Raw genomic sequence first — 24,756 nt, forward strand, 5'->3', positions numbered from 1 at the left:
TCTTCAACTGGTGAAACTCTGAATGATGTATGAAGATATATTCAGACACAGAAAGGTTTTATTCAAATTACCTCCCATGTAATCTTTCTAAGAAGTTAGTGCAGGGTATGGTCCACCAAAACTAGATCATAAAGCAATCAAGAGGACAACCTAAGATCTAGGAAATGGAATTTAACACAGAAGAGAAACAAAGGGAATTCCTGGGATGACAGCTGGGTAGTAGACAAAGAGGGCAACCATTCCAGAATGGAGAAGGAGGGCAGGGTTGTCTCTAAGAAAAATAGAATCTCATAGATTACCTAATATACTTGACCATACTGAGTGGAGTTTAATGGTTTTGATAGAAAGTTTGAGCCTGGACTCGAAAAGGCAGAGGAACCAGAGATCAAATTGCCAACATGGTAGGTTTATAGAAAAACAAATCAAACCAAATGTACAGTGTGGGGAATATAGTCACTAACTATGTGATATCTTTGTATGGTGACATGTTGTAACTAGACTTACTGTAGTGATCAGTTTGCAATATATAGAAACATCGAATCACTATGTTGTGTAACAGGAACCAACATAGGTCAATTACACTTCAAAACCAAACAAATAAAGTCATAGAAAAAGAGATCAGATTTGTGGTTACCAGAGGCAGGGGGCAGGGGAATTGGATGAACACAGTCAAAAGGTACAAACTTGCAGTTATAAGATAAAACAAGTACTGGGCATATAATGTACAACATGATAAATATTGATGTAATTAACATGGCTGTATGTTATATGTGAAAGTTAAGAGAATAGAGCCTAAGAGTTCTTACCCCAAGAAAAAAATTGTTTTTTCCTATTTCTTTAATTTTGTATCTATGTGAGATGATGGATGTTTGCTAAACTTATTGTGGAAGTTATTTCATGATATATGCAAATCAAATCATTATGTTGTACACCTTAAATTTATGAAGTCAGTCAGTCAGTTCAGTCACTCAGTCATGTCCGACTCTTTGTGACTCCATGGACTGCAGCATACCAGGCTTCCCTGTCAATCACCATCTCCTGGAGCTTGCTCAAACTCATGTCCATTGAGACAGTGGTGCCATCCAACCATCTCGTTCTCCGTCGTCCCCTTTTCCTCCTGCCTTCAATCTTGTGCAGTTATCAGGGTCTTTTCCAATGAGTCCATTTTTTGTATCAGGTGGCCAAAGTATTGGAGCTTCAGCTTCAGCATCAGTCCTTCCAATGAATATTCAGGACTGATATCCTTTAGGATTGACTGGTTTGATCTCCTTGCTGTCCACTTATGAACTGCTGTATGACTATTATATCTCAATAAAACTGGAAGAAAAAAAAACAAATCAAAGCAAAAGAGACGATTTGGGAATCACAAAATAAATGCACTACAGTTAATGGCATTTTACATGGATCAACTGTAGACCAATAATTATATGATATAATGTAATTACTGAATATTTAAGCTCAAATTTGTTGCATTTGTGGCAGGGAATTATGGGTGCATGTGGTGTGTATGTAAAGCTAGTTCCTCAGCTTCTATAGTAGAAATTTAGAAATAGATAATCTCTAAGCCTAAGTAAAAATAAAGAAATAGCATTAAGTATTAGGGTATTATTCCAAAGTAAAGAGTTATATGCCAAAAGAAACAGCTACAGATGTTAAAAGCAGTTTTAAATAACACAAATTTATTAGCTTACATTTCTGCAGGTCAGAAGGGCAGCCCAGCATGACCGAATTCTCTGCTCAGGGTCTCACAAGGTTGAAATCACACCAGGCTTGCCAACCTGTGCTCCTCTCTGGAGGAACTGGGGGAGAGTCTGTTTTCAGGCTCATTCAGGTTGCTGGCAGGATGCGGTTCCAACACTTTGTCCATGGCTTCTTCCATCCTTAAGCCAGCAACATTTTGGGTCCTTTCTGTGTTTTGAATCTCTCCTCCTCTTATGTTTTCAACCAGAGAAATTTCTTTGCTTCTAGGGGCTCAAATGACCACATCTGACCCACTCTCATAATACAAGATAATCTCCCCACTTAAAATTCTGTTATGTTAACCACATTTGCTGAGTCCTTAGAACTGACTCATTGGAAAAGACCCTGATGCCGGGAAAGACTGAAGGAAGGAGGAGAAGGGGATGACAGAGGATAAGATGGTTGGGTGATGTCACCGACTCGATGGACATGAGTTTGAGCAAGCTCTGCGAGTTGGTGATGGACAGGGAAGCCTGGTGTGCTGCAATCCATGGGGTCACAAAGAATCAGACATGACTGAGTGACTGAACTTTGCCATGTAAAGTAACATTGTCATGGGTTCCAAGGATTAGGGTGTGAGCCTCTCCCCTGGGAGGAGGAATCAGCATAAGAGTGGCAGAGCAGGGGAACTGTTTTTTTTTTTTTTTTTTTAAAGCCCCGTGGTATTCTTTGATTTTTAAAATTGTTGTTGTTCAGTTGTTTCTGATTCTTTGCGACCCCATGGGCTGCAGCACACCAGGCTTCCCTGTTTTTCATTATCTTCTGGAGCTTGCTCAAACTCATGTCAGTGATGTCATTCAGTCAGTGATGCCATTTAGCCATCCCATCCTCTGTTGCCCCCTTCTCCTCCTGCCTTCAATCTTTCCCAGCGTCAGGGTCTTTTCCAGTGAGTCAGTTCTTCACATCAGGTGGCCAAAGTATTGGAGCTTCAGCTTCAGCATCAGTCCTTCCAATGAATATTCAGGACTGATTTCCTTTAGGATTGACTAGTTTGATCTCCTTGCTGTTCAAGGGACTCTCAAGAGTCTTCTCCAGCACCACAGTTTGAAAGCATCAGTTCTTTGGTGCTCAGCCTTCTTTATGGTCCAACTCTCACATTCATTCATACACGACTACTGGAAAAACCATAGCTTTGGCTATACGGATCTTTGTCCACAAAGACTTTTAAAATTAGGTACATGTTTTACGTTGATCAAATGAAATCCCAAAAGTTAATTGCAATGACCCAACTTCCAAGTATTGAATTCAAAGGGACTATTTTAGAGAATGCATCAGATATAGTAGCAGATGTACAAGCAATCTATATTATACAAAGTCCATTTTGGCACTTCTAGGCAAAATGACCTAAGACTGCAAAGCATGTTAAGAAATACTTGTTAGGTACAACCATGGCTGGGCCCTTGGGAAAATTCTGATTTGGATGAATCACAGGATTCTTCCAATGTATCAATTCCTTTGTTCTTACTGTTGCATTAAAGGACCAACTTTGGTTATTTTTGGCAGATACTGCTGCTAGCTAGCTATCTACTGTAGCAAGAATAGGAGGTAACCATAAACATATTCTCTTGATATGTAAAACAAAAGTCATCATCTTAATTGTTGCAGGATATCAGAACAGAGCCAATCTAGTCCAACCTCCTCATTTTACAGATGAGAATACTGAGGCTGAGAGAGAGAAAGGAAGCTGCCCATGCCATTGCTAGTGCACACAGCAAAGATCCTCACTTCTAAATGAGCTCTACAGCTTATGGCCATTGTTATGAGCCTTGGATGGGATGATAAATCACTGTCTAACATCTCACTTTCTAGATGGGGAAGTAGATGCAGATAGGAAGAGATACCTGTCAAAGTCATTTGAAACTTCTAAATTCTAATCCAGGTCTCTTTCCCTGTACAAAGTAGCCTCTCCCTGACTAACCACCTGAAAGTGAAAGTGTTAGTTGCTCAGGCACGTCTGACTCTTTGCCACCCTGTGGACTGTATTCCATCCTCTGTCCATGGAATTCTCGAGGCAAGAATACTAGAGTAGGTAGCCATTCCCTTCTCCAGGGGATCTTCCCAACCCAGGGACTGAACCCAGGTCTCCCAAATTGTGGGCAGATTCTTTACCATCTGAGCCACCAGAAAAGCCCACTAACCACTTGATACCAAAACACTTACCCACTTCTAAATTCCTAGCGCCTAGCACACTGCCTGGCTCATAGAGGAATGAATTCACAAATGAATCTTAAGACAGTGTATAAAAGCTCACTTTGCAATGAAAAGAACCTGGAGAAGGAAATGGCAACCCACTCCAGTATTCTTGCCTGGAAAATCCCATGGATGGAGGAGCTTGGTGGGCTACAGTCCACGGATTGCAAAGAGTTGGACACGACTGAGCAACTTCACTTTCACTTCACTTTGCAACGAAATGATTTAAATTCTTAGTCTTCCAGTTGATAAGAAATCTGGTAATAATTTGAAATCAGATGTTTCTTCTTTAGTCTCCTAGGACAAATAAGTACATCACTGGCAGTATTATACAGGCTCTAAAGTCAGGCTGACTTGTTTTCCAATTCTGTCCCAGTCATGAGCTATGTGATCTTGCACTCCCAACTGAATCACATTATGCCTTGCTTTCTTCATCTGTAACATGAAGATAATAGCACAATTTATCTCATAGGACTCATATGGGGATTTAGTGAAATAACACATGTAACTTGGCAGACAGTAGCTACTGGGTAATTATTAATTTTCTCTTTTTATATAATGGTCTACCTAATAAATGTTGAAAAATAGCAGTGAAATATTTTCCTGTTGCTAATGGCAAACCAAGTGTGACCTAGAAAAGACAGCTAAGGCCAAAGAACCTTCAGGAAGAAATCATGTTGGGGATTGATACAAAAGTACATCCAAGTGTCAGCAAAACTCCTCCCTCACTTGAAGTAGAAGCATGCCAAGATTTTGCTACAGTATTTACAAAACCTGTTATTGCTTGATCTAATCATTAGGGTTTACAAGAAAATAGAGTCTCTGAAATAAGTGTTCTGTTGTTGTTCAGTCGCTAAGTCAAATCGAACTCTTGTGACCCCATGGACTGCAGCATAACAGGCTCCCCTGTTCTTCACTGTCTCCTGGAGTTTGCTCAAATTTGTGTTCCTTGAGTTGTTGTTGGTATCTAACCATCTCACCCTCTGCCACCCCTTTCTCCTTTTGCCTTCAATCTTTCCCAGCATCAGGGTCTTTTCCTATGAGCTGGCTCTTCGCATCAGGTGGCCAAAGTATTACTTTCTTCTAAAACTATTACTTTCTTCTAAAACTATTAATATTCTAGTAGCATGAAACACTACTCATGTGAGCACAAAGTTGTGCTTGTAAAAGAGTAGGACTGCATGGAAATGACAAAATGGTAAATTATCCTGGAAAGCAAATGGGCTTAGATCGTTCTGGCTCCTCTGCCCTGAGATGAGGTGAACACATTTGTAGCTACAGGAATTTGTTTTCTATAGATCTCATACAGATATATAATCTCAAGGGCCCCCAGTTAAATGTTTTCTGTCCTAATAGTGTTGATGTGTAGAGAATCAAAAGGCAGTTTCTTAATCAAAACTATACTTACCTGGAGACGGATTTCCAGAATCTTCCTGCATCATTTTAAATAATTACAAAAGTAACCTGACCCAGACCAGCACCTCCTATCCATACCCTAGGGCTTGGATCCTGGAAAGTTGCAGGGTAAGTGACAAATGTCAGATTAAAGACCCACTCCTAGAACACAATACAAATGAGAAACTCTCCATGACATTCAAACCATTTTGCTGTAGTTAAAGAAAACATGGATATATATTACTACTTCTTAAAAGGGAAACTTTTGTAAATGGAATTTCTTAGTCTCAAATCTAACTTGCTTATGTGATTCATTCATAACTAGAGCTCCCTCATCATGTATATACCATGACAGCTTCCTAGGTACACTGCACTCTGTGCTGTGCTTACTTAGTTGTGTCTGATGCTTTGTGACCCTATGGACTGTAACCTGCCAGGCTCCTCTGTCCATGGGGATTCTCCAGGCAAGAATACTAGAGTGGGTTGCCATGCCCTCCTCCAGGGTATCTTCCCAACCCAGGAATCGAACCCAGGTCTCCCACATTGCAGGCAGATTCTTTAACGTTTGAGCCACCAGGGAGGCCTGAGAATACTGGAATGGGTAGCCTATCCATTCTCCAAGGGAACTTCCTGACACAGGAATCAAACCAGGGTCTCCTGCATTGCAGGCAGATTCTTTACTAGCTGAGCTAGCAGGGAAGCCCACACTGTTCTCTACTGGAAGCTTAAAATCAGAAAGGACCAGTTCCCCATTTCCCTTGTTAGAACCATGATTTATCAAACACTTATGTCCCTTTAGGTACTGTTTGCAAAGGCTGTGCTAATATTAAACCACATGCACACCTTTATCAGAAAACCCAGGCATGCCAAGAACAGCAGAGAAGCTCATGATAAATGGTTGTAAGATAAATTAGCAGTCTTGGAATTTTTTCCCAACTTACATTCTTTTAACTCCATTTTTTTTCCTGCCACCTACTCCTCATAACACTTTCTTCAAAATAAGACAAAAGGAAAACATTTGGGTGACATACAAAAAAACAATATTTATTTTACTCAAGCTTTTCTGCAAGAAGTTAAAATGATCCCCAGTTGAAGGCATTACCAAAAATGTTAACATAGTTTCATGTATCCCTTCTGTGCCAGATGAGGAAAAGACTTATCTGAATGAAAGAATAAGAATGACCATTTTTACAGTGGGTTTACTTAGCTATGTGGAGAAAAAAAAATATAGGTTAGACATCAAATAGTACATAAATCTACTAGTTTCCTATAGGTAGTGGGAATTAAGCTGATGTATTAAAGTATCCAATTGCTCTCAAGACCTGGGGATCACTTTTCAGGAATTATAAAACAGCCATAGGCACTTTCATAATTCACCACCCCATTTTTTCCCCCAACTATTTTGCTACTAAAAGAGCAAGATGGAAACAAAACACAATTTTCCCACTCCCAGGCTGCAGGACTGTCTGGCATCAGTAGTTCCTTAGATCATCAGAATATTAGAGCATCCCCCACCACTGCCATCTAAGTAGGACGACAGGAAAAATGGCTTTGGGTGAGGCATTTAGGTGTTGTGTTTTCTGGAAGTATAAGATCTGGCTAGGAAATAATAATCTCTTCCCTACACAGGAAAACCAAATATTCTTTCTAGAGAACAGTAGGGCAGAATGGAACATCCATGCCTGTCTTCCAGCCTCAACCTGACCTCAAATATAGAAGTGCAGGGAGGAAACATCTTGACATCTGCCATTGCCATGATCCCTAATTTTCTCCTCCACTGTGGTGCAAGGACATTGCCACTTTTGCCCAAACCTGTAAAGAGTAGGGATGTCTTATCTCCCTTCCCCCTAAGAGCAGGAATTGGAACTAGCACTATCTTATTAATATGAATGAATGAATGTTTGGAGAACTTGTGACATAGAGTTCTCAAATTCCTACCAGTAATCTGAGTCTATGTGAGGAGGGGGACTTCTCATTTCCATACTCTGAATATAGAGGAAGTAGAAATAGAGGGAATATATATATATACATACACATATGAATATGTTGTGGGGATGGGTGAGGATGGAGCCCTAACATAGGCAAAAAACAAACAAACAAACAAAAAAACCCCACAAAGGACTAACGTTGGAGCCTGGGATGGCTGGCTATCAGTATTAGAAATGAAGCCTGCTAATAACCATTTGGGGGAGTAAGGGAAAAGAGAAAGATATAACTATTCTTTTTTTCTCAAGCAAATATCAAAGTTCTAAGTGAAGAGAATACTTCTTTTCTGTGTAGAAAATGCATAAACAGTAAATGCTGAAAACCTTCAAATAAATGCAGACTCACATAGAAGTTAAAAAAGATGCGAGAATTAGTCATTGTTTCTCAATCTACTCACACTTGTCCTGAGATGCAAATTACTCCCTGCTCCTCTAGGTGCTGTGAGCAGATTTATATTCTAATTGCTAATGAGAGGTGAAAGAATACACAGAGGGAGAATGCAAAAGGGGAAATCGGGGTGGGGAGTGGGGAGCTGAAACGTCTGGAAAATGACTAGTGGGGAGAAAAAACTGATCGAGCCCCAACTAGACTGTGAATTCTTTGAGGGAGTCAGCGCTTCACAGCTGGAGGCCCAATACAATCCGGACGTGTGCTAAATACTTGATCTGAATAGCAGTGGTGAAGAAGAAATTCATCATTAGAAACTGTGTCCTTCAAACTCTAATAGTCAATAAGTTGTTCTGCCTCCACTGCCATTAAAAGCCTGCAATGGCTTCAAAAGTTCTCAGTAAAGAAGCTGCCTCTGCTTTTTCTGTAGTCACAGCTGGCTGACACGGATGCCTGGGCCTTTCAAAGCAGAGAAAAATGCTGCTGGAGGGGATGAAGGTTCCATACTATTAAAGAGTTTTAATAGCCGTAGCCCCAACTCAGTGGGATCCCAAACAATAGATAACAGATTCTATCAATTCTGTTTTGTTAGATGTTCTCTATAACTCAAGTTTGACTTCAGCATTTGCACCCAAAATGAGTTCTCCTACAAATAATATGTGTTGGTATTATCTGAGAAAAAGAATTCAAAGCAGGCATAGATCCCTCAGGAAGTTGTCACAATTCTTGATCAGATTAACTCGACTGCCATCTTCACTTTCTAGCTTTTGCCCCCTAGTGTGAAGCCTTCGCAAAAGATGTCTGCCTTTAAAATTCAACAAGAATGACTCTGTTCTTTTCTCCAAAGGGCCTATTATTTTTAGTTTTTCGGTGCACGACTCAACAGAAAAACCTGTGGCTCTTATGAGCTGCCTGTTTTGAAATGGTCCAGTAGTTTCAGTTTCCCTTTAACAAGTTCCCAGATAATAAATGGAGAACGGAATGAATCTTCACAAGGTCACATTGAAGGTTAAAATAAATTATCTCCATCACTGAGAGGCTCTCTTCAGGCTTTCTATCAGCACTACAGAGTCAGTTTCTTCTTTGGTTTGCTTCTCATAGATGTCATACTTCTTCCAGTGCTGGAAGGGAAGAAAAAAAGCACATGATGACTTTTTTAAACAGTGTTCTTTTCCTGAGTACCTGCAGTAACTGCTTATTTTTAGGTTTGTGTTCATGGAACCCCGAGTGTATGTTTTCCTTTTTGTTTTGGGTTTTTTTGTTTGTTTGTTTTGACCCAAGAATCTTCATCTGTTTGGACAATTAAATGAATTTATCAAGAAGAAAAGCATGGGATTGTTAATAGCTATCTCAAAAGGTAAACTTATGTGGACATACATCTCCAAAACTGGAAACAAAGTCTTTTGTAGAAGAATGAAAGAGTGACATGTTTTTCTTACTTCAACTGTTTCTATCTCTATTTTTTTACTGCTCAAATTTGACCATTGCTCCAGAGCTGTCAGAGGCTCAGGAAGGCATCAAGGTTTATGGCAATGTACAAAATATCCTAGAAGACAGTGCAGTTAAAAGTTTTGAAAGACCTTGCATTAACAACTTCATGCAAGAAAAGGGAATTGTGCATACAAAGTAAGCACATCTTGAACTCAAGTTAAGTGTGTCTCTTATGGTGAAAGCCAATATCCTAGTCCTTGCCTTCCTTCCTTCCAAGTCAGAGGAAAGGATGAAATGTCACGTCCATTTGTTTCTGTATCACCTATGGCTGTTTTCACGCTACAACAGCAGAGCTGAGTTGCTGTAATAGACCCAGTGGCTTGTGAAACCAAAAATATTTACTATCTTCTTCTTTACAGAAAAAGTTTGTCAATCCCTGCATTAGATTATTTCTAAGCTCCTTTCTGCTCTGCTGTTTTCTGGTTCTGTAAGACTAGAGAAGTAAATGGAAAGAAGAAAAACCAAAAACAAATGACAATGATGATTCAGCTGCCTCATGTTGTGCAACTAGAGATGGACCCAGCAAGTCAGGAGCATCCAGTCTTAAAGCACATATAGAGGGATGAGTTGGGAAACACTGCTTAAAATATCCAAATTATCCTAAATATTTAACCGTGATACTCCTAGTAGAAAGGCTACAATAAAAAAATACTGACAATTCCGAGTGCTGATAAGGATGCAGAGTACCTGGACTTCTTATATATTGCTGGTGGCAATGTAAAATAGCACAATCACTATGGAAAACAGTCTGACAGTTTCTTATAGAACAAAATATACACTTACTGAATGACCCAGAAATCTCGCTCCCAGGTACTGACCGAAGAGAAATGAAAATACGTCCACACAAAGACCTCTACATGAATGTTTATAGGACCTTTATTCATAAAAGCCAAAAATCAGGAATAGTCATGATGTCCTTGAACAAGTAAATGGTTCAATACAAATAAAAGCAATGATATACAACAACACAGCAACATCATGCTAAGTGAAAGAAGCTAGACTCAAAAATCTGTGGGTTGCATGATTATTTTGGGCTTCCCTGGTGGCTCAAATGGTAAAGAATCTGCCTGCCAATGCAGGAGACCTAGGTTTGATTCCTGGGTTGGGAAGATCCCCTGGAGAAGGAAATGGCAACCCTCTCCAGTTTTCTTGCCTGGAAAACCCCATGGACAGAGGAGCCTGGCAGGCTACAGTCCATGCGACCACAAAGAGTAAGACATAACTGAGGGACTAACACTTTCCCCATTCACTTTAATCATGATTCCATTTATATAATATTCAGGAAACGGCAAAAACTTACAGATAGAAAACAGATCAACGGTTGCAAGGGTACACGATCAGGGAAGGGGGTGTACTGTAAAAGAATATGAGGGAACTTGGAGGGATGATGGAAGTTTTCTATATCTTGATTGGAGTGGTGGCTACAAAATTGCATACATTCGCTAAAACTCTTGTAACTGTACACATAAAAATAAAATGTATGGTATGTAAATCTTCACACACTTGAATTTTTAAAAAATGCATAGATAACTGATAAAAAATCTAAAAACATTATACAACCTTAAAGTAATGGTTTATCCAATAAATGGCACTAAGACAACTGGCTAAACATTTGAAAAATAAAGTTAAACCCTACCTCACAGCCTATATGGATAAACCCTCTATGGATTAAAGACCTGTATGTGAAAAACAAAAATCAAGTAAGTCCTGGAAAAATGTGTTAAGGAGCAATTATATAAATCTGTAGTAGGAAAGAGCTTTCTACACATAAAAAATAAAGGAAGGGGAAGAATAAGATGGTGGAGGAGTAGGTGGACATGGAGTACAATTCTCTCCATGGATACATCAGGAATACATCTTCAGACACAGAAGTGCATGCAGAACACCAGCTGAGAGCAGACAGGAGTACCTGACCAGAGGAAAAGAGTATATAGAACCATGTAAAACTCGGTAGGACGAAGGAATTAGGGAGAAGAACAGGAGTGTGAGTCGGACTGGACCTGCCCTCGGTGGGCAATCATCTGAGTCAGAGGAGACACATTTAAGGCTGAGAGTGAAACAGCTGATCTGTGGCAATCTAAATGGAATGAGAATCAGACACTCCTTGCCACAGCCATACATAACCCAGACAGGGATGCAAGTCTCCTAGAAGGTGCAGCAGCCAGGAGCTAAAGTTTAGGAATTGTGGAGCAATCCCAGGGTGAGGGCTTCTGTTGACTGGGGCGAGACCAACTGAGGGGACTTGAGGGAGGAGACTGTGGTGGGAAATGCCTGTGGAGGAAAGCCAGGCAGCCATGGAAGCAAGATGATACTGCTGAGTCATGCATAGGGGGTGGAGCCATCACCATAGCCTCTTTCTCCCCACATACCAGCATCAGGAGCTGAACAATAGACAGGCTGGCCCATCAAACTCCTGACTGCACTGAACTACAGAGCAGGACCCCACCCAGGGTGCTCCTTTAAGTGCCTGATGCGCTGATCTACAGAATAAGACCCCAGCCATGGGGGTTCCTCTATGTACCTGACACACTGAACAACAGAAGAACCCCAGGCAAGGGAGCCCTCTAAGTGCCTGAACGAGCAGAGTTATGGAGAAAGACTGGCCAAAGAGGCCTTCTGATCACTAGCTAAAAGGGGCTTGAAAAAAGACTCTGATAGGGCCATAACTTCTGTGGCAGGGGCAATCCGTGTCCCTGCATACTTGGTGCCACCAGGGTCCCCGCAGGCCAAGCAGCTGTACCACCTTCATGCTTAACTCTCACTGGGGCAGAGCTGCCACAGGCAAAAAAAATTCTTGCATTTATGCATGCAGGGTCACTTCAGTAGTGTCTGAGTCTTTGCAACCGTATAGACTGTGGCCTGCCAGGCTTCTCTGTCAGGGAGGGGGGTTCTCCAGGCAAGAATGCTGGAGCAGATTGGCCAATACTGGTTGCCATACCCTTCTCGAGCACTATATTTCCTGCTGCCCAAGCTGCCAACTCCCCTGACTACCTGGTACTGCCAGAACCCCTGCGAGCCAAGCAGGTGCACCACCTCCACACCTGGCCCTCACAGGGGCAAACCCAAATCCTCCAGGGCAGCCTCAGGAGCAAATCCCAATGGAAGACCCACATGCAGAGGTAGAAGTAAAACCACAATTGAAACCCAGGGGCAGTGTGGCTAAGGAAGAAGACCCAAAACCTTCCCACCAGCTGTACAAGCTGCAGATTAAATCCACACAATCAACTAGGCAGACTCTGTCTATGGAATATATAAAAGGTCATGAGAGCTCCCACAAAAGAAAATGCCCTAGTTCTGATAGCTGAGGACATTGAAGGCAAGAACACATAGTAGTTGGATCAGATTAGAATACGAGCTGCCCCCACAGCAGGTCCAGAGATCAGCACAGTGTTGGACGGCATCCTAGGGAGGTGAGGTGGACTTTGACTTCCAGAGAGGGAAAGGACTCTGACAGCAGTGACCCAAGAAAAACATTTATTATTCTTAGGTTTTGACTTGTTCTGTAGATTCTTCTGGACTTTTTCTTTCTTTTTTTTCCCCCTTTTTTCCACCCTCTGTTGTAGTTGCAGATTTTATTGGCACTATGAAATCTAATTAAGCTTTTGATATTTTTCTTTTTTTTCCTCAGTCACATTTTTTACTGTTGTTATAAACATCTGCCTGTACATTGGGCTTTTGCAATTCTGTGGAGTTTTCCCTTTTCTCTTTTTTTAATTTTAATTTTTTAAACCTATTATTATTTTTCTAAATTTACTCTTTTGTTTGCCCTTCCTACTGTTCTTTTCCCCTTGCAGTTAATCTTTAATGTATATGAATCTTCTTCATCTACCTCTATTTGACTGCATATTTATTCTTTTTTTCTTTTCTTTCTTTCCTTTCCTCTCAACATATTTGTTAGCTTTGTTTTCATTGCTTTATTCCCCACTTGGTACCTTGAACTAGTTTTGTTTTCCAGTTTGTGCTTTAGTTAGTTTTTTTCTTAACTGGTAAATATAACTTTTGATTTCCATTGTTCTCTGGGTCAATCTACTGTACTTTATTTTTGTTGGACTTTTTTTGACTTTGCTCATGGGTGTATATATATATGTGTGTATATTCCATTATTTTAATTATTATTTGCCTGATTTTGTAACTGCCATTTGTCTGGGGTTCATTTTTGGTTTCTTGATTTTGGATATTTGTTTTAATCTCACTTAATGCCATAACAAGCCACTTGTGGAATCTTCACTCCTGACCAGAGATCAAGCCCTGAGCCTTTGGGAGCACTGACTCCAAGACCCTAGACTACCAGAGAACTAACCCTAGGGAGTATCAAATAGTGAGAACTCACACATAGGAAGCCACGTGAATTCAAGACCTGGCATCACCCAACCACCAGTAGCCTCATCTAAATAACAAACAAAACAAAAATACAAACCCAATCATCAGCAGACAGGATTACCACCTCACTCAGCCTTGCCCATCAGAGAAAAAACAAACAAACAAACAAAAACTCAGCACAAAACTCAGCCTATACGAAGCTCACACAAACCACTGGACCAAACTTAGGAGGGCAGAAACGAAAAGGAAGAAAGAATTCAACACTGAAGCCTGGGAAAAGGAAACTTTAAACACAATAACTTACAAAAAAAAATAATGAAAAGGCAGAGAAATACTACACAAATGAAGGAACAAACTAGAAACACAGAAGTCCAAATCAATTAGGGGGAAATAGGCAAACCACCTAAAGAATTCAGAATAATTATAGTAAAGATGATCAAAAACCTTGAAAACAAAATGGAGAAAATGCAAGAATCAATTAACAAAGACCTAGAAGAATTAAACAATAAATGTACAGAGACAAACAACACAATTACTGAAAATAAAAAAACTCCAGAAGGAATCAATAGTAGAATATCTGAAGCAGAAAAATGAATCAGTGATCTGGAAGATAAAATGGTGGAAATAACTGCTGAAGAGAAGAATAAAGTAACAAGAATTGAGGATAGTCTCAGAGTCCTCTGGAACAATATCAAATGCACGAACATTTGAATTATAGGGGTCCCAGAAGAAGAAGAGAAAAAGAAAGGGTATGAGAACAGTTTTGAAGAGATTATAGTTGAAAATTTCCTCAACATGGAAAAGGAAATAGTCAATCAAGTCCAAGAGGCACAAAGAGTCCCATACAGGATAAACCCAAGGAGAAACATGCCAAGACATACACTAATCAAACTAACAAAGATTGAACACAAAGAAAGAATATTAAAAGCAGCAAGGGAGAAGCAACAAGTAACACACAAGGCAAGCCCCATACATTTAATAGCTGATCTTTCAGCAGAAACTCCGCAGGCCAGAAGAGAATGGTAGGATATATTTAAAGTACTGAAACGGAAAAATCTACAACCAATATTACTATACCTGGCAAGGATCTCTTTCAAAACTGATGGAGAAATCAAAAACTTTTCAAACAAGCAAAAGTTAAGAGAATTCAGTACCACCAAACCAGCTTTACAACAAATGTTAAAGATACTTATATAGTCAGGAAATACAAGAGAAGAAAAAGATCTACAAAAACAAACCCCAAACAATTAAGGCAATGGCATTAGGGAACATACATATCAATAATTACTTTAAGTGGAAACGGATTAAATGCTCCAACCAAAAGACACAGACTGGCTGAATGGATACAAAAACAAGACCCATGTATATACTGTCTACAAGAAACCCACTTCAGACCTAAAGACACATATAGACTGAAAGTGAGAGGATGGAAAAATATATTCCATGCAAATGGAAAGCAAAAGAAAGCTGGGGTAGCAATCCTCATATCAGACAAAGTAGACTTTCAAATAAAGAATATTACAAGAGATAAAGAAGGACACTACATAATGATCAAGGGATCAATCCAAGAGGAAGACATAACAATTGTAAATATCTATGCACCCAACATATGAGCACCTCAATACATAAGACAAGCACTAACAGACATAAAAGGAGAAATTGACAGTAACACAATAATAGTAGGAGACTTTAACACCCCATTCACACCAATGGACAGATCATCAAAACAGAAAATTAATAAAGAAACACAAGTCTTAAATGATTCATTAGATGAGACAGATCTCACTGATATCTTCAGGATATTCCAGCCAAATACAGAAGAGTACAACTTCTTCTCAAGTACACATAGAACATTCTCCAGGATAGACCACGTCTTGGGTCACAAATGAAACCTCAGTAAATTTAAGAAAATTAAAATTGTATCAAGCATCTTTTCTGACCACAATGCTATGAGATGAGGTGAAGTTTTTTTCTTACAAGAAAGAAACTGTAAGAAACACAAACACATGGAGATTAAACAACATGTCTCTAAATAACCAACAGGTTACTGAAGAAATCAAAAGGGAAATCAAAAAATTTCTAGAAACAAATGACAATGAAAACACAACTCAAAACCTATGGGGTGCAGCAAAAGCAGTTCTAAGAGGGAAGTTTATAGCAATACAATCCTACCTCAAGAAACAAGAAAAACATCGAATAAACAACCTAACTTTACACCTAAAACAACTGGAAAAAGAAAAAACAACCAAAATTAGTAGAAGGAAAGAAATCATAAAGATATGAGCAGAAATAAATGAAAAATAAAAGAAACAATAGTAAAATTAATAAAATGAAAAGCTGCTTCTTTAAGAAGACAAAATTAACAAGCCTTTAGCCAGACTCATCAAGAAAAAAAGAGAAAAGCATCAAATCAACAAAATTAGAAACGAAAAAGGAGAGGTTACAACAGACAATGCAGAAATACAAAGAATTATAATTATAAGAGACTATTATGAACAACTATATGGCAATAAAATGGATAGCCTGGAAGAAATGGACCAATTCTTAGAAAAGTTCAATCTTCCAATACTGAACCAGGAAGAAATAGAAATTATGAACAACCCAATTACAAGCACTGAAATTGAAAGTGTGATAAAAAAAAATCTCCCAAAAAAAACAAAAGCCCAGGACCTGATGGCTTCACAGGAGAATTCTATCAAACATTTAGAGAAGAGCTAATGCCTATCCTTCTAAAAGTCTTTCAAAAAATTGCAGAGGAAGGAACACTTCCAAACTCATTCTATGAGGCCACCATCACCCTGATACCAAAACCAGACAAAGACAACACCAAAAAAGAAAACTACAGGCCAATAACACTGATGAACATAGATGCAAAAATCCTCAACAAAATTTTATCAAACAGAATGCAGCAACACATCAAAGCTCATACACCACGATCAAGTTGGGTTTATTCCAGGAATTCAAGGATTCTTCAATATTTGCAAATCAATGTGATACACCATATTAACAAACTGAAAGATAAAAACCACCTGATCATCTCAATAGATACAGAAAAAGCCTTTGACAAAATTCAGCACCCATTTGTGATTAAAACTCTTCAAAAAATGGGCACAGAAGGAACCTACCTCAACATAGCAAAGGCAATATATGATAAGCCTACAGCAAACATTATTCTCAATGGTGGAAAACTGAAAGCATTCCCCCTATGATCAGGAACAAGACAAGAGTGTCCAGTTTCACCATTATTATTCAACATAGTTCTGGAAATCCTAGCTATAGCAATCAGAGAAGAAAAAGAAATAAAAGGAATCCAGATCAGGAAAGAAGTAAAGTTCTCATTGTTTGCAGCTGACATGATACTGTACATAGAACCCTAAAGATAGTATCAGGAAATTACAAGAGCTAATCAGTGATTTTCGCAAAGTTTCAGGATACAAAATCAATACACAGAAATCACTTGCATTTCTATATACTAACAATGAATATTCTGAAAGAGAAATTAAGGAATCAATCCCATTCACCATTGCAACAAAAAGAATTAAATATCTAGGAATACATGTTTCAATGCCATTCTCCCAAATCTTCCCACCCTCTCCCTCTCCCACAGAGTCCATAAGACTGTTCTATACCTCAGTGTCTCTTTTGCTGTCTAATATCATGTATGAAATGAGTCACCAGTCCAGGTTCGATGCACGATACTGGATGCTTGGGTCTGGTGCACTGGGATGACCCAGAGGGATGGTACGGGGAGGGAGGAGGGAGGAGGGTTCAGGATGGGGAACACATGTATACCTGTGGTGGATTCATTTCGATATTTGGCAAAACCAATACAATATTGTAAAGTTAAAAAATAAAATAAAATTAAAAAAAAAATGAACAAACAAACTCACATAAAAAGAGATCAGATTTGTGGCTATCAGAGGTGAAGTTAGGGGGGAAGGGGAGTTGGATGAAGGCTGTCTAAAGGTACAAACTTCCAGTTATAAACAAATTATTAGGCATGCAATGTACAACATGATAATTAACACATATGTTATATATAAAAGTTGTTGAGAGTTAATCCTTAAAGTTCTCATCTTAAGTATGTGTATTCTAATGCCACCATTTCCTTAATATGAAGGAATCATACCCTAGATATTGAACCAGAGTGTTTAATGAGACAGCATATATTATATATTTTTATACATCAGTAAAATAGACCTACCCCATTTTCTTGAACCTCTGTATAATATTTCATTGTATGACTACACTATAATTTATTTAAGCAGTATCCTTAATATTAATAGATATTTAACTTGTATATCCTTTCTGGATGACAATTTGTCAATGGCAATTCAAGAGTTTAAAATGAATATAATCTCCTTTCATCTGGCAATCTTAACTGTAACAATTTATCCCAAGAAAGTAATGAAATATATATGTTAATATTAGCTGTGAAATGATGCCTATAATAATAAAATTTAGATTAATCTAAATGGCCAATAATAGTATCAAGTGCATCATGATATTGACACTTTGCTGCTGTAGCATGAAAGCAGCCATATACAGATGAATAGGCATGGCTGTGTTCCAACTGACCTTTATGGACACTGAAATTTGAATTTCATATAATTTTCTTCTTTAGATTTTTTCAACTACTTAAAAGTATACACACCATTTGCAGTTTTCAGCCTATATGCAAACAACTGGCAGACAGGAGTTGGCCCACAGTCTGTAGTTTACAGAGAAATCCTATGAGGAAGGTCATGGATGGCAGCATAATTTTTTTTTTTTAATTGAAGGATAATTGCTTTACAATGTTATATTGGTTTTTGCCGTTATGACAGCATGAATCAGCTATAAGTATATACATATCCCCTCTCTCTTGAGTCTCTCTCCTCCCACCACACCCTTCTATCCTGCCCACTCTTCTACCTTCTAGGTCCTCACAGAGCACCAGGCTGAGCTTCCTGTGTTATCTAGCAACTTTCCACTAGCTATCTGTTTTACACATGGTAATGTATATATTTCAAGGCAGCATAGTTCTTCTGTTTCCCCAAATGCCACAATAAAAAGCACAAGCAGGAAAGGTAAGTCCACATGCTAAGTAGGAAGGCAAAGCTAAAATCCACAGACATAGTCTGCAATAATACCAGATCAAAGTGATGCTCCAATGAACCCTGAAATATGACTGGGTGGCCAAATTAGAGATGCTAGAAGAGCAGGATCGTATTAGTTACAGGAGAGTCTGGAGACAGAATCAGCAGGGCCTCTGGTAGATGTCAGGACTCTAAGACAACTCACTGTAATGTCAGCAAGCTGATGTATGAAGTGAGTGAGTCTGGTAGGAGTCTGCATTGTCCAAGAGTGACCAAATGCAAGGAGACCATGGGACAGCCTGGGAGCCACCTGGGCCCTTTGAACTCTCAAAACCACCCAAAGCTCCCTTCCTGGGCCAAGTCTACCCTGAAGAGAAACTGATGGAAACAGACTCCACACTGGCTAGGATAGAGCCAGGAGACACAAATTACAGAGTCCAGATAAAAGTAGAGGAGGTGAACAGGCAGAGTCAGATTTCAGAAAGGAATTTACTATAATTAAATTGGCAAAAATAATAGAAGATGGAACTCTATTGCTGTGAAATTAGGGAAAAAAAAAAAAAACTATCCTAAATCAAGCCTCCTTCTAAAACTTCAGGGAAACTACTTTCATGTAAAAATAAGCAACAGAATAATATTGTTACAGAATTAAAGCAGGCCAGAAAGATGTCCACCAAAAAATAGATGAAAATTATAATCTAATGTTTTAAAACTAGTGAAAAGATATTAAGAAAAAGTTATGTGATATGGGAAAATGTACATGATATCAAAAAATATAAAAATTCAAAATAAGAGCAACAGAGAAATTATATGGTAAAACCCAATAAACAGTTAGAAGTAAAAGAAAATAATCATTTCAGAAATGAAGACTAGCTAGAGGAAACATGGGCAAATAAACACAACAGATAATACCTTAAGAGAAACAGACAATGAAAATTTCTTTTAAATCAAAAGAATTAATTAAATAAGATTTCTTTTAAATCAAAAAGAAATGAGATTAAAATAATCAAAAAGAAAGTTATCAAAAGGATGTGACAAACATAGAAGACAGGCAAATAAAATAAGGGGACAGAATAACAAAGTTTATAAGCAAAGAAATTTTTACTGAAATTTAAAAAAATGATTTGAAACTACATACTGAAAAGGCACACTATATACCTTGGAAAATCAACCCAGAATGACTAACACCAAGACATATCCTAATAACATTATTAGACTTGAAGGAAAGAAGTCTTTTGACAACCAGGCAAAAAAGACCAAGTGTTTCAATACAGAGAAAATTGTCAGTAGACTTTGACAACATTTATGCCAGAAGAAAATGGATGACATATTTAAGACACCCAAGGCAAGAACATGTAAGCCAAGGATTTTATATCTAGCTAAAATGACTTTCAATTATTAATGAAGGAAACTCCATCAGTGTGTAAATAATTCAGGAAATGTTGGTCTCATGAATCCTGAGAAAACTTTTGGTGCTTCATAAAACCAAAATTACTGGAATGACATCAACAGAAAGAATGGGAGTTAGCATCAAATACATACCATACAGAATTAAGACTAAAAAGGGCTATAATGGAGAAAATATAGTACATAATGACCTTATGCATTGGACATGTAGATACTGGACAACTTCAAGAATGGGGAGATAATGGGAAGAACATATGGAAAATTTGCTATATTTGATAATCATTAAAAATTATTTTATAGCTTTGTCAAAAGTTCAGAAATTCCTTCAGATCCACCTGTTTCTTTCTCTTCTGTTAAATTCAAATAAAGATGTGAGCATTTTATTAAAACATGTTATATACTATGATTTGTTAAAAGCATTGACTGGGCGGTCCTAAGATGGTGGAGGAATAGGATGGGGAGACCACTTTCTCCCCCACAAGTTCATCAAAAGAACATTTGAATGCTGAGAAAATTCCACAAAACAACTTCTGAATGCTGGCAGAGGACATCAGGCACCCAGAAAAGCAGCCCATTGTCTTTGAAAGGAGGTAGGAAAAAATATAAAAGATAAAGAGAGAGACAAAAGAGGTAGGGACGGAGCTCTGCCCTGGGAAAGAAGTCTTAAAAAAGAGAGGTTTCCAAATACCAGGAAACACTCTCACTGCCTAGTCTGTGGCGAGCATTAGAACCATAGAGGGCAACATAATTGGGAGGAAAAATAAATAAATAATTAAACCCCACAGATTACATGCCCAACAGTAACTGCCCCAGCGGAGAAGCAGCACAGATGCCTGCATTCACCACGAGCAAGCAGGGGCTGGGCAGGGAGGCTTGGGCTGCATTGCTTAGAGTAAGGACTGGGCCTGAAGGCCCTGAGGACAATCTGAGGGAACTAACTTGGGATAGAAAACCAGACTGTGGGATAACTACCACGTGAAAAGCCCTAACCTGAGACACCACCAGGCCGGCTCACAGAACAAAGGACTGAGCAGAGCTAGCCGGCTGCAGACCAGCAATCCCCCTCCGGTGCCAGGCAGACGAGGGTAGCCAGAGCCGGAAGGGGGCAAATGCAGCCCCAGAGAGGCATTATCTACCAAACTGCAAGCAGGCTTCGTTGCTAACCAAGACTTCTTGGGATTCTGGACGGTCAACATCTGCCTGAGAAGGTGCACTGGTTGTATACCCAGAAAACCAAGAGGCAGGGATGGGGGAGGCGATAAGTTCAGCTACCGCACTCACCAAATACCTGGTCACCTGAGCTGCTCGGACCTGGGAAGGGCACAAAACACAGGCCCAACTGAGTCTGTGTCTCTGAGGACTACCCGAGTACCTGAACCTGTGTGGCTTAGACCTGGGAAGTGCATACAAGCTGGGGCTGGCCTCAGACAGTTCCTGGCAAAGCAACCTAGAGCCTAAGCAGTGTAGACAGGGAAAGCACACACGCCGTGAGCGGGGGCAAACCCAATGTGGCCGAGATACTGCAAGCACATGCCAGTGTTATTTTTTTGCAGCGTCCTTCCCTCTCCACAGCATGACTGAACAAGTGAGCCTAAAAAAGTGTCCACCACCGCCCCCTTGTGCCAGGGCAGAAATTAGACACTGAAGAGATCAGCAAACAGAAGAAGCTAAAATGGAGGGAACCTCCTTGGAAGTAACAGGTGCAATAGATTAAGATCCTGTAGTAGGCACCAAACTACATAGGAAGGGGCCTATAGATCTTGAGAAATATAAGCCAGATCAAGGAACTACCCGAAAATAAACTGACCCCACACTGCCCACAACACCACCAGAGAAAGTCCTAGATATATTTTTACTATCATTCTTTAATTTTTTTAAAAAATTGTTCTATTTTTAAGTCCTCTATTACTCCTTTAATTTTCATTTTTATAACCTACTATTACTTTGCAAAAAAAAAAAAAGAGAGACCTATTTTTTAAAAGCAAACTTATGTATATATTTTATAATGTTTGTGACTTTTTTTTTCTTTTTCTTTAATATTGTATTCTTGAAATTCCAACCTCTACTCTAGATTTTTAATCTTTGCTTTTTGGTATTTATTCTCAGTTTTGTACCTTTAAGAACCCAGTCTTCAGTACCCATTTTTACTTGGGAGCGAGATTACTGGCTTGACTGCTCTCTCCCCTTTGGATCCTCCTTTTTCTCCACTAGGTCGGCTCTATCTCCTCCCTCCCCCTTCTGTTCTCTACCCAACTCTGTGAATCTCTTTGTGTGTTCCAGACGGTGGAGAACACTTAGGTAACTGATTACTGGCTGGATCTGTCTCTCTCCTTTTGATTCCCCCCTTTATCCTCCTGGCCACCTCTGTCTCCTTCCTCCCTCTTCTCTTCTCTGTAGAACTCCTTGAACATCCCTGAGTGATCCAGACTGTGGAATGCACATAAGGAAGTGATTACTGGCTAGCTTGCTCTCTCCTCTTTTGATTCCACCTCATCTCATTCTGGTCACCTCTATCTCCTTCCTCCCTCTTCTCTTCTCTTCTCCATGTAACTCTGTGAACCTCTCTGGGTGTCCCTCACTGTGGAGAAACTTTTCATCTTTAACCTAGATGTTTTATCAACAGTGTTGTATAGATGGAGAAGTCTTGAGGCTACTGTAAAAATAAGAGTGAAAACCAGAAGCAGGAGGCTTAAGTCCAAATCCTGAGAACACCAGAGAACTCCTGACTCTAGGGAGCATTAATCGACAGGAGCTCATCAAATGCCTCCATACCTACACTGAAACCAAGCACCACCCAAGGGCCATCAAGTTCCAGAGCAAGACATACCACACAAATTCTCCAGCAACACAGGAACATAGCCCTGAGCTTCAGTATACAGGCTGCCCAAAGTCACTCCAAACCCATTGACATCTCATAACTCATTACTGGACACTTCATTGCACTCCAGAGAGAGGAAATCCAGCTCCACCCACCAGAACACCAACACAAGCTTCCCTAACCAGGAAACCTTGATAAGCCAGCCGTACAACCCCACCCACAGCCAAGAAACTTCACAATAAAGTGAACTCCACAAACTGCCAGAATACAGAAAGGCCACTCCAAACACAGCAATATAAACAAGATGAAGAGACAGAGGAATACCCAGCAGGTAAAAGAACAGGATAAATGCCCACCAAACCAAACAAAAGAGGAATATCAGATAGGGAATCTATCTGATAAAGAATTCTGAATAATGATAGTGAAAATGATCCAAAATCTTGAAACCAAAATGGAATCACAGATAAATAGCCTGGAGACAAGGATAGAGAAGATGCAAGAAAGGTTTAACAAGGACCTAGAAGAAATAAAAAAGAGTCAATATATAATGAATAATGCAATAAATGAGATCAAAAACACTCTGGAGGGAACAAATAGTAGAATAATGGAGGCAGAAGATAGGATTAGTGAGGTAGAAGATAGAATGGTAGAAATAAATGAATCAGAGAGGAAAAAAAAAATGAATTAAAAGAAATGAGAACACACACCTATGGATAGATCAACTAAACAGAAAATTAACAAGGAAACACAAACTTTAAATGATACAATAGACCAGTTAGACCTAATTGATATCTATAGGACATTTCATCCCAAAACAATGAATTTCACCTTTTTTTCAAGTGCACACAGAACCTTCTCCAGGATAGATCACATCCTGGGCCATAAAGCTAGCCTTGGTAAATTCAAAAAAATTGAAATCATTCCAAGCATCTTTTCTGACCACAATGCAGTAAGATTAGATCTCAATTACAGGAGAAAAACTATTAAAAATTCCAACATCTGGAGGCTGAACAACACGCTGCTGAATAACCAACAAATCACAGAAGAAATCAAAAAAGAAATCAAAATTTGCATAGAAACGAATGAAAATGAAAACACAACAACCCAAAACCTGTGGGACACGGTAAAAGCAGTCCTAAGGGGAAAGTTCATAGCAATACAGGCACACCTCAAGAAACAAGAAAAAAGTCAAATAAATAACCTAACTCTACACCTAAAGCAACTAGAAAAGGAAGAAATGAAGAACCCCAGGGTTAGTAGAAGGAAATAAATCTTAAAAATTAGAGCAGAAATAAATGCAAAAGAAACAAAAGAGACCATAGCAAAAATCAACAAAACCAAAAGCTGGTTCTTTGAAAGGATAAATAAAACTGACAAACCATTAGCCAGACTCATCAAGAAACAAAGGGAGAAAAATCAAATCAATAAAATTAGAAATGAAAATGGAGAGATCACAACAGACAACACAGAAATACAAAGGATCATAAGAGATTACTATCAACAATTATATGCCAATAAAATGGACAACGTGGAAGAAATGGACAAATTCTTAGAAAAGTACAACTTTCCACAACTGAATGAGGAAGAAATAGAAAATCTTAACAGACCCATCACAAGCACGGAAATTGAAACTGTAATCGAAAATCTTCCAGCAAACAAAAGCCCAGGTCCAGACGGCTTCACAGCTGAATTCTACCAAAAATTTAGAGAAGAGCTAACACCTATCCTGCTCAAACTCTTCCAGAAAATTGCAGAGGAAGGTAAACTTCCAAACTCATTCTATGAGGCCACCATCACCCTAATACCAAAACCTGACAAAGATGCCACAAAAAAAGAAAACTACAGTCCAATATCACTGATGAACATAGATGAAAAAATCCTTAAAAAAATTCTATCAATCAGAATCCAACAACACATTAAAAAGATCATACACCATGACCAAGT

The 24,756-nt window shown here is 39.0% G+C and overlaps 1 protein-coding gene across 2 annotated transcripts in view; it reads right to left on the minus strand.

Moving 5' to 3' along the window:
• Nucleotides 1-6,348: 6,348 nt before the first annotated feature.
• The window catches only part of IL13RA1 (interleukin 13 receptor subunit alpha 1), a 78,145-nt gene continuing 59,737 nt past the window's right edge, over nucleotides 6,349-24,756 (minus strand). Inside the window, exon 11 of one of the 2 annotated variants that reach the window (XM_027533674.1) lies at nucleotides 6,349-8,819. In XM_027533674.1, coding sequence (XP_027389475.1) covers nucleotides 8,727-8,819 — 93 coding nt within the window. In that variant the 3' untranslated portion in view covers nucleotides 6,349-8,726. Of the gene's footprint in view, nucleotides 8,820-10,835; nucleotides 10,866-24,756 lie in introns of those variants that run through there. The other variant, XM_027533675.1, reaches the window with a different exon arrangement.

Source organism: Bos indicus x Bos taurus, chromosome X (genome assembly GCF_003369695.1).
Source record: "Bos indicus x Bos taurus breed Angus x Brahman F1 hybrid chromosome X, Bos_hybrid_MaternalHap_v2.0, whole genome shotgun sequence".
In the NCBI taxonomy this organism is placed as follows: Eukaryota; Metazoa; Chordata; class Mammalia; order Artiodactyla; family Bovidae; genus Bos; species Bos indicus x Bos taurus.